This window comes from Sparus aurata, chromosome 5 (assembly GCF_900880675.1).
Source record: "Sparus aurata chromosome 5, fSpaAur1.1, whole genome shotgun sequence".
Classification (NCBI taxonomy): domain Eukaryota; kingdom Metazoa; phylum Chordata; class Actinopteri; order Spariformes; family Sparidae; genus Sparus; species Sparus aurata.
This window is the reverse complement of record NC_044191.1, coordinates 5,720,872-5,736,763: the sequence shown is the minus strand read 5'-3', so window position 1 is coordinate 5,736,763 and position 15,892 is coordinate 5,720,872. Positions and strand designations below refer to the sequence as shown.

The 15,892-nt window shown below is 44.7% G+C and overlaps 1 protein-coding gene across 3 annotated transcripts in view; it reads right to left on the bottom strand.

Annotated features, from left to right (window-relative positions):
- Nucleotides 1-15: 15 nt before the first annotated feature.
- Nucleotides 16-15,892, bottom strand: part of zfr (zinc finger RNA binding protein) — a 104,869-nt gene continuing 88,992 nt past the window's right edge. The window contains exons 18-20 of one of the 3 annotated variants that reach the window (XM_030417756.1): nucleotides 2,830-2,941; nucleotides 1,623-1,720; nucleotides 16-1,328 (exon numbers count right to left, since the gene is read on the bottom strand). In XM_030417756.1, coding sequence (XP_030273616.1) covers nucleotides 1,146-1,328; nucleotides 1,623-1,720; nucleotides 2,830-2,941 — 393 coding nt within the window. In that variant the 3' untranslated portion in view covers nucleotides 16-1,145. Of the gene's footprint in view, nucleotides 1,329-1,622; nucleotides 1,721-2,829; nucleotides 2,942-15,892 lie in introns of those variants that run through there. The other 2 variants (XM_030417757.1, XR_003984124.1) reach the window with 2 other exon arrangements.

The window sequence follows — 15,892 nt, the reverse complement described above, 5'->3', positions numbered from 1 at the left end:
ACTCAGCAAAAAAGATACTTGGAGCTGGGAATATATTTATTCTGCTACTGGAATTATAAAGCAGAATAAGGAGCACAGCACGCATTCACAAAAGAGCCTACACTGAGGGACATTTATATTACTGTCCTTCCCATTCTCAAACAATTTTTTTTTTTAATTGTTATTTCCAGTATTGAACTTAACTGAGCACCTAACAAAGTAAAAAGGCAAGCAAGCCAATAAACTTCCTTATCAACAAGGAAACCAAAGTTAAAAGCCAAAACAAACTGCAATGTGAACATGGCCATGTTTCAACAAACCAAAGTTTTTTTCTCCATTTAAAGATTCTAACTGCATAAAGTATATGAAAGTGTCACTGACATTTAGGCCTGACAACTTCACTAATAACAAAGATCTATCAACATTTATGAGTTTGAGTCTGAATCTTTGTGCAATGCCTCGTAGGTCTTTTATCTATAAGTGTAGCTGAGCGTTGAGACGTAACAAGACCACAGCATCAAACATCACCTGCGTTAAGCACAGTAATTCATATTCAAAAGGAAATCTTTGAACAGTGGCCAAATGAATGCTCCACAATGATAATAATAATAATAATAACAACAATAATCATCATCATCATCATCATCATCATCATCATCATCAACATCAACAACAACAACAACAACATGGGTTCAATCCACCTCTGAATGCAACTATACAGATGAATGAAGGCATTTACATTGATCCCCGCTTTCCGTCCTGATCCACAATACAGAAGTCTGGCCTTAGTTTTGATCCTGTGATCTCCTCCTTCCCTTGCAACATATACCCAAACTAAAACAGTTCTGAGGGAAGCAGCAGCAGAAAATGAATAAGCCACTGGCATCAACACTTCTATTTAAGAAGCACATTAGGTAAAAACTGTATTAACTAGTACAGAGAGGTCTGAACTCAACATTTAGAAATCTACAACTAAAACAGTACACAAATTGTATTATTACACAAAGAAAAAAAGTCAATGTAATGCTGCAATTACACCGATACATGTTAAAAAGGGAAAAGAACAAAACAGCAACGCTGGAACTTAGCCAGTACACAGGAAACAGCACATACAACATGTTGGTACATTTCAGTATGCAGATTACTTTAAAATTAGTAAAAGAGGCTTAGAGACTGTCATAATCCTTCTTGTCCTTTTTGCCTTCACCCTCAAAGCTGTCTGTCCCGTCACTGTTGTCACGACGACGCTTGCGGCTGTTGCGGATGTTGAAGCGAGGGTTCATCTGGGGAAGAGGGTCCATACCCAAAACTTTATGGATCTGACGGAATGCCAGCAGTCTCAGCGCAAACTGGAGAAATTCAGAAACACCATTGCACAACAATTATGAACCAGCAGAGGGCAACTTATCTTCATGAAAGAAGGGGAAACTCCACCATGATTTGAGCTGACAAGTCCCCCAAAAATTTTATGTAATTCCTGACAAAGTACAAAAAGATATTTACATTCACATTAAAAGATTAATCCAATTGTTTTCAAAGCACTATAATTTATACTGATCATACACAATTTAGTGTATTCCTTAGGTTTTCCTCATCTCTCAATCAACAGCTGGATAGTTTATGTTTAATTAAAGAGCACGTACTTGGGCACTTGAGGTAATGTCCTCTCTCTGTTGCTCTCCCATAGGTGTCAGGGTATCCACTGCTTTCTTTTCACAGGGATCGACCAATCCAGGCCCACCTGTTAATGACAAGACAGTATGACAACATTAGGTGATGTTTCATTTCATAATGTTCTCAGTGTCCTCAGTCTAGATCAATACAACAGAGTTGCATGAAAACTGTTAAGTTTGAATATTCTCCAAAATTTGAAATCTACAGATAAAACTGATGATTTGATCAACACAGAAGTGTTGCTTGATATTTTCATTAAGTTTGATCACACGTTTGGTAAGATAGCGCCATATGTACTGTACACAGATGACAAACATTTGTCATTGTTTCCTATGTCAAAACTCTTAACAAAATTTCTCCTCCAGAATCTAAACAATTCATTTTAGAAGCCTTTGACCCTATATTTCAGGTCAATTAACTCCTACCATTCCCAGAGTGACTGGCTTCATTACTAACAGTCTGTCAACTTACTTCAAGTTCTGAAAGAGCAAATGCAAATACTTTAAATATGTGAGTTTTGAGTATGGCTAAAAAAACAAATTGTGATAATAAATTCAAACACTTTTTAATGCTCACAACAAAATTTCAGGATCTGACCTGGTCTCAGTCAGGGGCTTCATGAATATCAGCATGTTTTATAGTGATATGGTTATACAGGTATAACTGTTCTTACAGTACATATTTATTTTTACTTTTACAGTTAGGGTAACTGACTCTGTCCACCTCCAAACACACATTCTAGGTTGGTTACGGTAGTAGCAACAAAATGGTAAATCATAGTTAAAATGGAAGTAATTTTGTGCAATCACCAGGAATAATCTGAGCTATGCTACCATCTTCTGGCTACCTTCATATTAAAAAACCAACAAGGTATGATGTGTAGGCTTGGTAGCAAAACCAAAACAGAGCCAAATCTGTCTCAGCATGGAATCCTTTGAGAACAATCCTTAGAATAACATATTGGGGTTGCAAGTGTGGTTACTGTCACAAGTCAGGATCAGTGAGATAACACAAATGCTTGTTAATACAGTAAGTCTGAATGCCCCTGTTTCATCTAACGTAGTTATTGGTCCATGAACAGAAAACACATTTATTTGGTCTAAAAGGATAGTTAAAGAGCCCATCAAGTAGAAAACACTAACTGACACTCAGGAAAATCGAGACAAAATATCTTACCTGGGAGTAAAATCCCAGAGGAAATGCATTCAAAGACACGTCTCAATGCATCACCTGGGCTGAGGGGGGCAGAGGCGCTACTGATGGCCTTCTCAACTAGCAGCTCCATTGCCTGAACACATTGACAAGTGAAAATGGCTTACATTCCTGGCGCGACACAGAGACACAGAGACAGAAACAGAGACAGAGACACACACACACACAACTTGTAATACAACAATCAAGTGTTAGCTGGGACACAATATGATCACAGGTATTGCTTAAAAATTAGCTCATGCAAATAGGTAGTAGCCCCATTCACACTGCCCTGCGCCAATTTTCCGCATCCTCCTCTGTGTCAATCAGATGCTGTGAGGGTTGAATTTTCGCTGCAGCTGAAAAAGCGGGAAAAAAAATTCTGCCCCAAAATTTTCGCTGCAGCTGAAAAAGTGGAGAAAAAAAAATTCTGCCAAAAAACCAGCCTCTGCCCCTGCCAAACACATTTAACTCACCAAATTTTTGTCTCCTTCCACTATTGTGTTGTTGTATTTACCGTCTTAAGAAAAAATAAAAATCACTGACGGTTGGCCCCTCCGACCGAGTAAGAGAGAGAGTCACACAGAGAGTCACACAGCATCCAGTTTTACTGATGGCCATTATAGGGTCAGGATTTATATCACAATATATTATAACGGCATCCATATGATTATAAACAGTCAGCGGGTACATGTTAGGTTTTAACAGGTAGACACCGGGAAAAAACACGCTGAGAGAGAAATGGAGTGAAAAAAAACCAAAACAACAAAACACACAGATGTCGTCATCATCATCATGACGTGCTCAGTCATGCATTTACATTTAGGGCATTAAGGCAGATGCTTTTGTCCAAAGCGACTTACAATAAGTAGATTTGTCACAAGGGAGACAAATTATGACATATCACGGTCGACGGAGTAAAAGAAATATTGTAACAATTGTCAAGCCCTCATCTGAGGATCGTAACTGCTGTGGGGGCAGCATGGTGAGACACAGTGAGCGGTGTAATGGAGAGTGCTGAGGTAGTACAGGACCTTGTGAAGACGAGATTGAGTACGTTTCCGGCTTGGAGGGTCGGTGGAGAGGGGGAGGGGGGGCAGAAACAGCATGGAATGGACAGAGCAGATCTGGAAAGGTGGTCCAGGGGAAAGACCATGCCTCTTTTGGATTTGCAGCACCGGCTTCTGTGCAAAATGCATACTGGTGCGTCTTAATACTGGAGCTGCTTGGTTGTGTGTAAACAAATAATGGTGGAGAATGGGTGACCTGCTGTTGCGGCGATAATGCGGTGTCCCTGTGTGAAAAGGGCTCGTAATATATTACAAAACACTTGTTTTGTCTTAGTAGCCACTGGTCGGTTTATGTTAAACTGAAATACACAGGACTGTCAATGTGAGGTATGCCAACTTTTGTGTTCAATCCAATCGGTTTGTCATTTGTGAGGGAGTAGATAGTTAAAACTTAGGGCTCTACTCAGAATTTTTAGGTGTAAAAACTACAGCTCAGAAAGAAGACCTGGTACCGAGTTCTTGTGGTTGAAATGTGTTTTTATTTATTTTTTCCGTATGTCTTTAAAAACATTACTGTAGAAGTTCCCGTTCTCAAAAAGGGCCAAAATGAGGCTAAGCACAGGAACAGCTCCGTTGCTGGCTGTGGGAAATAAAGATAAGTCTTCAGCTCTTCCCAGCTGAGAATGTAAAGACCCCGTGGATTTTACTTTGTTTTGGATATTTATGCACCTTTTTCATCAAAAAAGAATGGAAGGAGACTTCCGATGATGCGGACTGAGTAGCAGCGTTCGGTGTGAGCTCCCGCATTGTCGATGCAAAAATATCCAGATACTGATGTCAAACTCAGCCCAATTCAATAAAAACTAAAGGTGCCAAAATCGAAATCGACCGAAATTAATTCACAATCTCGAACTTCGAATTAAAAAATGGGATTGTCGATGCTGCCACACCCCCCGTCACATCCGGTCGGCTTGCTGAGCGGGAAAAAAAAAAAACACCCGTGTTGAAGTGCTGCGGGTCAACCTCCTCTAGCTACTAGCTAAGCCAGTAGCTATTAGCTACAGCCAGTCAAATGACAGCATGGTGTTACTCCATTCCTGTTCAGCTCCTGGACCATGGTCGGGAAGCATAAGGGAGATGATTTCCTCCAGGGTCGAAGTTTGTGTTTACCTTCGGGGTAAACCCCTTTCACGTGTTAAGCTGGTCGGGAAATGATACCAGGGAGCTTTGCTGTATCTTGAGGAGCTGTCGCCTTTATTTACAGCCAAACTGTAGCCTGTATTGTGCACTTTATTGCCGTCGCTACTACTGCTACTCCTTTCGCTTCTCCTTCCTCTCCCATTCAGTCAGGCACGCACGCACGCTCCCTCACTCTCGCTCTCACCTTACGCACACACACCTCACACACCGCCCTATTCCTGAAAGGGGCTACGCCACTCTTACAACGATGGCAACTGCAGATGCAGGAGACCCATCGACAGAACTTGAACCCCCTCCTTTTTCACTGAAGTCTCAGGTGTGGAAGTATTTTGGATTTCCAGTGAGTTATGTTGACAATGTTCGCATTGTCGACAAAAAAGCCACAGTTTTTGCAAGCTCTGCAGAAACTAGATGGCAGGTTATTTTGTTTAAGTTTCCAATTGACTTAAGATATAAGTTATTGTTTCATTATGTTGTTAATAAATGTTTTAAATTTGACAATACAGTGTGGTACAATGCGAACAAAGGTCAGGTATTATATTGCATAACAGTCTAAAAATGGCATAGCAACATGTGCTTTAAAAAAATAAATGTAAAAATCGAGAATTGAACCGAACCGTGACCTTAGAATCGAAAATGTAATCGAATCGAGGATTTGGAGAATCGTGACACCCCTAATAAAAACACTTGCAGAAATTTAGGTGATGTCATTGGACCACTTCTGGGGTACAGCTTTTGTTAAAATGGCTTCAAAAACCGCGAAAAAGACACAGGAGAAGAGGAGCAATGCAGCTGGCAACATGGAGAAGGCACAAGATGGAGGCGCAGAGACTGAGGAGACGGAAGTTTTGAGCCCGGCAATAACCAAAGCCATGGCATTTACATTTATGACAAATATATCCAAAGTCGTAGAGGCTAAGTTTGACTCTGAATAACGCATCTCCAAGGTGGAGGATGTAAATGTCAAGACGGAGAAACGTGTCTCGTACCCGGAAAAACCTGTGGTCTCACTGCAGTAGTGTCTGGATGACCAGGAGAATCGCGGCAGACGTAAAAACTTCAGAATAATCCACCTGCAAGAATATTCAGAGGGCTCCTCTGCCGTACAGTTTATGGAGTTGTGGCTTCCCAAAGTTTTGGCACCGACTACCAAGGACGGGAAAAGAAAGCTGGAAAGGGTGCACCGGGTGTCGGGGCCAACGAGGCGTTGAGCCAACTCATGCAGACCTTACCCCCAAAGATTTCACCACTACAGTGATCGGGTGCGGGTGCTGGAGGCAGCCAGGCATGCGAAGGATGTCCATTTTGAAGACAGCAGGATTTTCCTTCTCCAGGACTTCTCCAGTGGAACTCAGAGGAAACGTCATGCTTTTGACGAAGAAGCCAGAAGAACCTATGGCATATATAAACACACTGGGTGGTGATACTTTACCGGGCGAACAAGTGTGAGTAATGGAAATGGCACAGCATTTGATTGACAGGCCCTGACATCTGTGAGTCTCCTGCTGTCACCACAACGTGGTAGCACAGATTTTTTCTTATCCTTTTTCTTTTCTGTGACTTTATATCATTTACCTTTTGACGGTATGGATACCAACTACTCATTATCTGACTGAGATATCACTGATCATTGTGTGTAACATTCTGTGTGAAAAAATAAAATTGATGGAGGAACATCAGCTTAGTGGATGTAGGGCTGATTTAAATAATTGACTGCACCGGATCTTGCGGACTCAGGAACATCATAGCCGCATCTGAAGTAGGGTTAGGTGGCCCTAGCAAGGGTTTCTCTTCTGAAGTTGGGGTCTCCACCCTTCACTTTATTTTTGAGTCCAATTAGTTTATTTGTTCATGGGAGACTGTGTGTACTTAGTTGTGTTCAGGGGTTTATTCTAGGGGTATGGGAGACAGCGCAGCAAATTGAGTTTCTTTTATTTTGATTTTTTCTGGTCACAATGTTATGCGCATGGAGGGAATGCAGGGCATGCAGTGGGCGACAGCTTCTTGGACACAGGCCGGGAACTGATCACTCCTGGTCGGGTCGCCTGGGTGAGGGGGTCTGAAGTTGAAAGACCCGAAACCCCCCGTGACCCCAGGTACTATCACTGAGGATGTGTCCAAGAGACTGCATCACAAGATGTATGTAGCAACCATGTCATTCTGGCTAGGCCAGTGACAGCCAGGAACAGACTGGTTGACGACCATGAATAGAGTGGTGACAGCTTGGAGAGACAGCAGACAGCATGGAAAGACGGCAACCAGGGCAGGAAGGGCCAGCAACCCGACCTGCATCTCCTGTGAGGAAGAACCCAAACCTAGCTACGAAAAGTCCCAGAGAAACATACCCCCAGGGGAGCCCGAGAGGGGGGGAGAATGAGCACCCCACACAGATGGACAACCAGGCAACGACCCATGCAAACGGACAACCAACAACGAATGACGTATGTATATGCAGCAAGAGCTGCAAAAACCCACGGGGTCCGAAGATCCACCAGACCAAAATGGGATGTTTGGTGAATGCGCAGCCAGAGCAGCGCTCAAGGAACAGCCTCAGAGAGACGCAGGAGGAACCAGGCCGGGAATCAACCCACAGTGCCCAGAACCCCCACGCTCCAGAGGACCTTGGTGAGATGCAGGAGGTGCCGGGCCAGGAGTCACCCCACAGAGCCCAGAACCTCCATGCTCAAGATGCCCAAGCGCCAGGCATTCCACAACACCAACGGCGAGTTAAGTGGCCTCCAGCCAGCAAAGAGAGTGACTGCCGGCAATTCGATGATGATGTTGACAGGTATCCTGGAAGCCACCATGAAGGGAGGGGCAGACAGGAAACTCCAAACAATGGCAACCATGATCATCAGCATCGCCACTGAAAGGTTTGGTTTAGTAGAGAAGCGGGCTGCCACAAACCTGGTACTCCAAGAACCGCAGGGCAGAAAAGATCTTGCAGCTACGTCAGGAACTTCGACTCTTGACGAGGCAGTTCAAGCAAGCAAGCGAGGACGAGAAGCCAGGATTGGCAGAACTACGGGGTGTCCTTAGGAAGAAGCTACTGACCCTCCGTCGAGCAGAGTGGCACAGGAGGCGAGCTAAAGAGAGAGCCAAGAGACGTGCCGCCTTTCTAGCAAACCCGTTCGGGTTTACCAAACAGCTGCTAGGCCAGAAGCGCAGCGGCCACCTCACATGCTCAAAGGAGGAGGTAGACTCCTATCTCCACAACACCTACAGCGATGCAGCCCGGGAGGAGGACCTAGGCGAATGCAGAGGCCTGGTCAACCCACCAGCTCCAACCACTGTCCTTAACACCAAAGTACCCAGTTGGAAAGACATCCAAACTGTTGTCAAGGCTGCCAGATCCAGCTCAGCACCTGGACCCAATGGTGTACCTTACCTGGTATATAAAAGGTGCCCCAAGCTCCTGCAGCATCTGTCGAGGATCCTGAGGGTGATCTGGAGGAGGGGGAAGGTTGCCCAACAATGGAGATCCGCGGAAGGGGTGTGGGTTCCAAAGGATGAGAAGTCAACCACCATCGAGCAGTTTAGGACCATCTCACTGCTTAATGTCGAGGGGAAGATATTCTTCAGTGTCCTTCCCATTGGCTGTCAGACTACCTCCTAAAGAACCAGTACATGGACACCTCTGTTCAAAAGGGGGGGGATCCCAGGGGTTCCAGGGTGCCTTGAACACAGTGAAGTGGTAACACAACTGATCAGAGAGGCCCGTGAAGGGAAAGGAGACCTGACTGTACTATGGCTGGACCTAGCCAATGCGTATGGCTCAATACCCCACAAGCTAGTGGAGGTGGCATTGGAGAGGCACCATGTCCTGAGCAACATCAAAGTCCTCATCATGGATTATTATAACAGCTTTAATCTGAGGTTCACTTCCGGCACAGTTACATCAGAGCACCATCGACTGGAGAAAGGGATCATCACTGGATGCACTATTTCAGTGATACTCTTCGCCCTGGCCATGAACATGCTGGTCAAGTCTGCTGAGCCGGAATGCAGAGGCCCCAAAACCAAGTCTGGTATTCGTCAGTCCCACATCAGAGAATTCATGGATGACCTGACAGTAACAACAGTGTCAGTTCCTGGATGCAGATGGATCCTCCAGGGCTTGGAGAGACTAACCATCTGGGCTCGGATGCGCTTCAAGCCGGAAAAATCCAGGTCTCTGGTCCTGAGGAGAGGGTAGGTGATCAACCGGTTCCACTTCTCTCTAGGAGGTACCTGCATACCATCAGTCATAGAGAAACCTGTGAAGAGCCTCGGAAAAACCTTTGACTGCTCCCTAAAAGATGCCGCTTTCCATCAAGGCAACTAATGAACAACTGGAGAGTTGGCTGACAACAGTCGACAAGTCAGGTCTTCCAGGGAAATTCAAGGCGTGGTTATACCAGCATGGCATCCTGCCTAGAATACTGTGGCCATTGCTGGTATACGAATTTCCCATCTCTACTGTGTAAGGACTCGAGAGGAGGGTCAGCAGCCACCTGCGACGTTGGTTGGGCTTACCTCGAAGCCTAAGCGGCATCGCCCTCTACGGTAACAAGAACAAGCTGACGCTCCCCATCAACAGCCTTACCGAGGAGTTCATGGTCACCAGAGCAAGGGAGGTGCTCCAATACAGGGAATCCAAGGACCTGAAAGTATCTCAAGTGGGCATTGAGGTAAAGACTGGCAGAAAGTGGAGGGCACAGGAGGCCGTGGACCAGGCAGAATCACGGCTGCGTCACAAAGGGCTTGTGGGATCGGTGGCAACTGGCCGTGCAGGTCTGGGAACAATTCCGACAATCCACTACAACAAACTTGAGGGCAAGGAAAGGCGGGACCTGGTTCAACGCGAAGTGAGGGTTGGGGTTGAGGAACAGCGTGCAAGCCAGACGGTGGGATCGAGACAACAGGGCGCATGGACCAGATGGGAAGAAGCCATGGATAGGAAGATCTCATGGCCTGAGTTGTGGAAGGCAGAACCCTACCGCATTAAATTCCTCATTCAGTCTGTCTATGATGTCCTGCCCAGCCCGTCGAACCTCTTCTGTTGGGGCAAGGTCGATACTCCAGCGTGTCCCTTGTGCCAAGGAAGATGAACTCTGGAGCACATCCTCAGCAGCTGTCCCAAAGCACTTGGAGATGGTCGCTATCACTGGCGCCATGACCAGGTGCTGAAGGCGGTTGCTGAGTCCATCAACACTGCCATCGACCAGAATAAGCGCTTGCAACCACCAAGGCACGAAATTTAATTCGTGCGAGCTGGAGAACAACTACCCTCCCGACCGAAAGCCCAAACAGGCCTCCTGGGAGTAGCGAAGGACTGGCAGCTAAGGGTGGACCTGGGAAAAAACAGCTTTGATTCCCTGAAAACATCATGGAAACCAGCCTTAGACCAGACATCGTCCTGCTCTCAGAGTCATCCAAGCAAGTAATTTTGTTGGAGCTAATGGTGGCCTGGGAGGAGAGGATGGAGGAAGCCAGTGAGAGGAAGAGAGAGAAATACGCGGAGCTGGTGGAGGAGTGCCGCAGACGGGGGTGGCGTGTGAGGTGCTTCCCCACTGAAGTTGGAGGAAGGGGCTTTGCAGGAAAGTCACTCTGTAAGGCCTACAGCCTCCTGGGCATCACCGGAGCATGCAAAAGAAAAGCCATTAATACAGCATCCGAGGCTGCAGAGAAAGCCTCACGATGGCTGCGGATCAGGAGGGACAAGCAGTGGGCGACAGCTTCTTGGACACAGGCCGGGAACTGATCACTCCCGGTCGGGTCGCCTGGGTGAGGGGGTCTGAAGTTGAAAGACCCGAAACCCCCCCGTTACCCCAGGTACTATCATTGAGGATGTGTCCAAGAGACTGCATCACAAGATGTATGTAGCAACCATGGATAGTATAAAACATACAGACTTAAGGCAACGAATGACCCTTGCTAAATTACATTTTTTATAACTACCATGACTAATTCTGCACTTAAGGTATGTACATGAAATATTAGAGGCAAAAAGAAGGGGTTAATATAGCACTACTTCAAGAAAAGCATTTAAAAAGACAGAGCATAAAAAAACAGGAATGGGTGGGACATGTATTTTTTTCGTCGTTCACATACAATAGCAGAGGAGTTTGCATCCTTAATAGCAAACGGCTTCCTTTTACACTAGAATCCTGTACTAGGGATAATTCACGAGGCTATGTTGCAATAAAAGGACACCTGTTTGGCAAAAATTTTAAATGTCTGTGCACCACCAGGTCATCCTCCTGATCTCATAACAAAAGCTTTTTCAGAATTAGCAGAGCTGGACTGTGCCAAGTCAATTTCTGGGGGCGACTTCAACTGCATATTACACCCTCACATTGATAAATCACCTGCTGAAGGAACTAACCCTACTGAACGGACGCGAGCAACAGTTGATGTATGTGATGAACTAGGCTACTTGGATGTGTGGCGAGCATTAAACCCAAACAAGGAGTTCACATTCTTCTCTGGAGTGCATAAAAGAAGCTCTAGAATAGACTACTTGTTTGTCCCTAAAACAATGTTGTATTCTGTTTCATCTTGGGAGATTGGGAGTATTAGGATATCGGACCATGCTCTGGTTTACTTACATTTCTCACATGGAGAGGCCCAGCAACGATTGAGTAAATGGCAGATTAATAATCATCTGGCGATGACCCGAATTTCATATCTTTTTTTCAGACTGAGTTTCAGATATTTTTTTCTTGTAATAACACACCTGATGTATCTCCTATTTTATGGGAGACATGTAAGGCTTATTCACGTGGTCTGATTATGTCTTATGAAAAAAGCACAAAACAAAAGCATAAAGAAGAGGAACAGAAATTAGAGATACAGCTATCTGAATGTGAGAGGGCATCTAACCAGAACCCTACCAATGCTAATCCTAAAGCAACTCTGACCACAAAAGCAACGCTCAACTTACTGCTCACTCAGAAGGCAGAGCAGAGTATAAGATTCGCAAGGCAAAAACGATATGAATTTGGTAACAAACCCAGCGAGTATTTAGCCAGCCTGGTCAAGAGTAGATCTGATTCTCAGAACATATCTTAAAAGATGTCTCTGGTCAGGTGAAAATGGAAAGCAATGGCCTAAACAAGGTTTTTAGTAGGGCTGCCTGTTCAATCGAATTTTCATCGTTATCGCGATAGGAACATGTCGATAAACCAGTGTTTCTCCTATATGCATCTAGCAGCGGTGAACCGCCACTGCTGAAATATGACCGCTGCTGCTGATTTATTAATATATTTTCTAATGAGGAGAGAGGAGAGGTGGAGAGTCTTGTCTCTTTAGAAACTAACGGTATAACATTTTGCGCTATAGATGCTTTATATCCAGGTCAATCACACACCTGTTTGACGCAATTTATGAAAATAAATCACTAACCACAGTGGGCCACCTATAGAGTCTATTTACCCTGTTACACCATTTCTTTCAACTGTTAGAATAATGAACTTTAATATAACAATTTTGCTGCCACTATCCATGGTTCATGCATGCAGGTTCATGCTTGCAGGTAATGCACCCAGCTAATCACCGCTATTCCGTGCTGTGCCGCGCCGTCTCTCAGCATACACCACAACGGAGGTAATGTTAGCGGCAGGTTTGGAGAAGGTGCAACGAGAAAAAAACGTTAGCCATCATTACAGGGATATTCCAGTGTAAATTTAAACCATGGTCTAAATCACCGTGAAACTGTGTTAGACTCCCTCTTGAGAGATCAAGTTAGCAGACGGCTAATTTATGGAGTTTCATCAACCTCAGAAACGACCGCACGACAACAATACACTGCAGTAAAAGGATCCAAATATAAACCGTCACCAAAAAGCCACCAATAATGCTCAGAACAGCACCAAACTTCAGCAACAGTACAAATAGGGTCTCAGCACATAGTCTGGGGGATCTAACCTCCGCCAGCTTATCTGGATTTCTATTGTGATGCTAAAAACAGATTTCAACTCTCCCCCATCAGCTTCCGGGTCGGGGAAGTCCCGACGCGACGATTACAGAGTGCGGTTAGAAATGCTCAATTCAGTTATTTTCCCTGTCCGCTCTCGATAGTAACTGTTATAAAATGGCAGGTAAGACACATATGAACTTTGATTGCTTTTCCATGGAGTCATAATCATACATTTTCATCCATGAGCCGCGGAACTCTACTGCACTCGGTAATCGAGTTGTCGGGACTTCCCGTCAACAGGAAGCTGCTGCAGAAGAGTGGTAAATTTGTCAGCTTTTCAGTAGAAATCCAGCTAAGCTAGTGGAGTTTTAATGCCCTGGACTGTGTGCTGAGCAGTGATGTGCACAAGGGGGGGGGGCAGGGGCAGTCGCCCCACCTTGTGGCCCAATTGTAGAAAAACGCGTGCAAAAGTGCCCTCCTGGGAGCCAAAATGTGTGCTAAAGTGCCCTCTTGGGAGCCAAAAAAGCATGCCAAAGTGCCCTCTTGGTTGGCAAAACACACTAAACTGTCCCCTTGGCTGGTTAAAACATCATAAACTGCCCTCTTGGGAGCCAAAATACGCACTAAAGTGCCCTCTTGGGAGCCAAAACACGTGCTAAAGTGCCCTCTTGGGAGCCAAAACACGCGCTAAAGTGCCCTTCTTTTCTCCCCTGCCCTTCAAAAAGTCTGTGCATGCCACTGGTGCCGAGACCCTATTTGTACTGTTGCTGAAGTTTGGTGCTGTTCTGAGCATTATTTGTGGCTTTTTGGTGGCAGTTTATATTTGGATCCGTTTACTGCAGTGTATTGTTGTCGTGCGGTCGTTTCTGAGGTTGATGAATCTCCGTAAATTACCGGTCTGCTAACTTGATCTCTCGAGAGGGAGTCTAACACAGTTTCACGGTGTGTTAGACCATGGATTAAACTTATACCGTAATATCCCTTTCACTGTATAGTTAATAATATGCAAACTTCAATATTTATTTATCGCAAGTTAAATTGTCATGGCAATATTGAACAGTGTTATCGCACATCACAGATTTTCCTCATATCGTGTATGCCTAGTTTTTACTGAATTTTATGAAAAGTTATATACGAGTAAGCAGCCAGTAGGGGTCTCTAGACTCATGGAGGGCTTTTCCTCCAATCTGAACCTGGCCAAGTCTAATGACCAACAAAAGGCAGTATTGAATGGATCTATAACACTGGAAGATGTAACTAAAGTCTAAAGTCCTAATGGCTTTAGCTTGGATTTTTATAAACGTTTTAAGCCGTTGTTGGTAAAACCTTTACTTGCTATGTTTAATCACTCCTTTGAGAAGAGAGCTCTTCCTAAAACGCTTACAGAAGCGAATATTAGCCTGATTCTTAAGGACAAACCAGCAGATGTGTGTTCATCCTACCGACCTATCAGTTTACTAAATTAAGATTTCAAGATTGTATCTAAAATACTACCTTAAGACCAGTGTTGGTCAAGTTACTTGGAAATAGTAATTAGTTACTGCTGATTACTTCTCCAAGAAAGTAATCCATTTACTTTACTGATTACTTACTTTCAAAAGTAATTAGTTACTTTTCTAGTTACTTTACTAAGTTACTTTTCAAAAAAATGATGCACAACCTTAATATGCTATAAAGCAATAGACCTTTCAGCGTATTTGATTTTTTCTGTATATTCCATCATCTAAAACTGAATCAAATGACTGCTTTAAGTCGGTATTTTTTCTACGATGCGTCGAAATGATTCAGAGTCTGCAGTGGAAATGGGCAACATGTCCTCGACAATATAGCCAGCGTGGGCTTCTTAAGTTCGGCGGCATTTCTGTCACCTTTTACTGAGTCAAACTCAAAGCAATGTTGGTACTTCCAAGCAATGCTGGGTATTGTTAAGAACCTCACGATTTGATTTTGATTCTTTAGGTCGCAATTTGATTCAATATCGTTTCAATTCAATATTAATTTAAATGCTTCAATATCGATTCAGCAATAAGTAGTAATAAACAATTAATTAGAGTACCTGTTGATAATTTTTTTAATTCAAAAAAGTCATTTAAATTATAAATCTTTCCTCTTGTAAGTTCTAGTTCGAATTTAAATGTAAACAAAAGGCACACGATGTGTTTACTTATAAAATACTGCAACCATAGTTAAGCTGAGAAAGTGCCATTGTTTCTGCGACTGCATGGAAAATTTTTGTCTGACATAAACAGACATAACTACGGTCCCTCCGCCCTCCGGCTAGACGCGATGGGGTGAAGCATTGACACTGACCCCCCCCTCTCTCCCCGGAGGAGAGTGCCACCCGCGGGCGCATGGTGCAGCGGCCAGGGTGAGACCGGCTGAGCTGGGAGTTCACAGTTTCCGGAGGAGCGGCGCGTCAGACATCGGCTACCCACCTCCGCAGCTCGGACGGTGTTTCCGCGGCGCATCACCCTCCGACCCTCGAGCGAGGTCGCGGGCGAGGCCGAGCGCTGGAGGTGGGGACCGAGAGGCGTCCGGCGAGGGACAGCGGGTGGCCGCTGCTTGCCTGAATCGATTCTGAATCAATACTGGTTTTAACTGCACGTGCAGCGACTGCTCTCTGGATCATCTGTTTGGCCAAGGCCCGCCCCCACCGTATTTCTGATTGGCTACTAGACCTATCGTTAGTGTGATTGAGTGAAAGTTGCGCCTCTGTTAGATCCAGAGAACTGTATGTTTGATCTCTGGGCAAACCCAGCACCGGAATGCAATCAGCCCTGCATACATCATTGTCACTCACGAGACAGTCTCACAAAAAAATGTGCGGTTAAGTAACGCATTAACGCAGCCTGCTTGCGGGAAAGTAAAAGTAATCTAATTACTGTTTTTGCAATTGTAATCCCTTACTTTACTCGTTACTTGAAAAAAGTAATCAGAT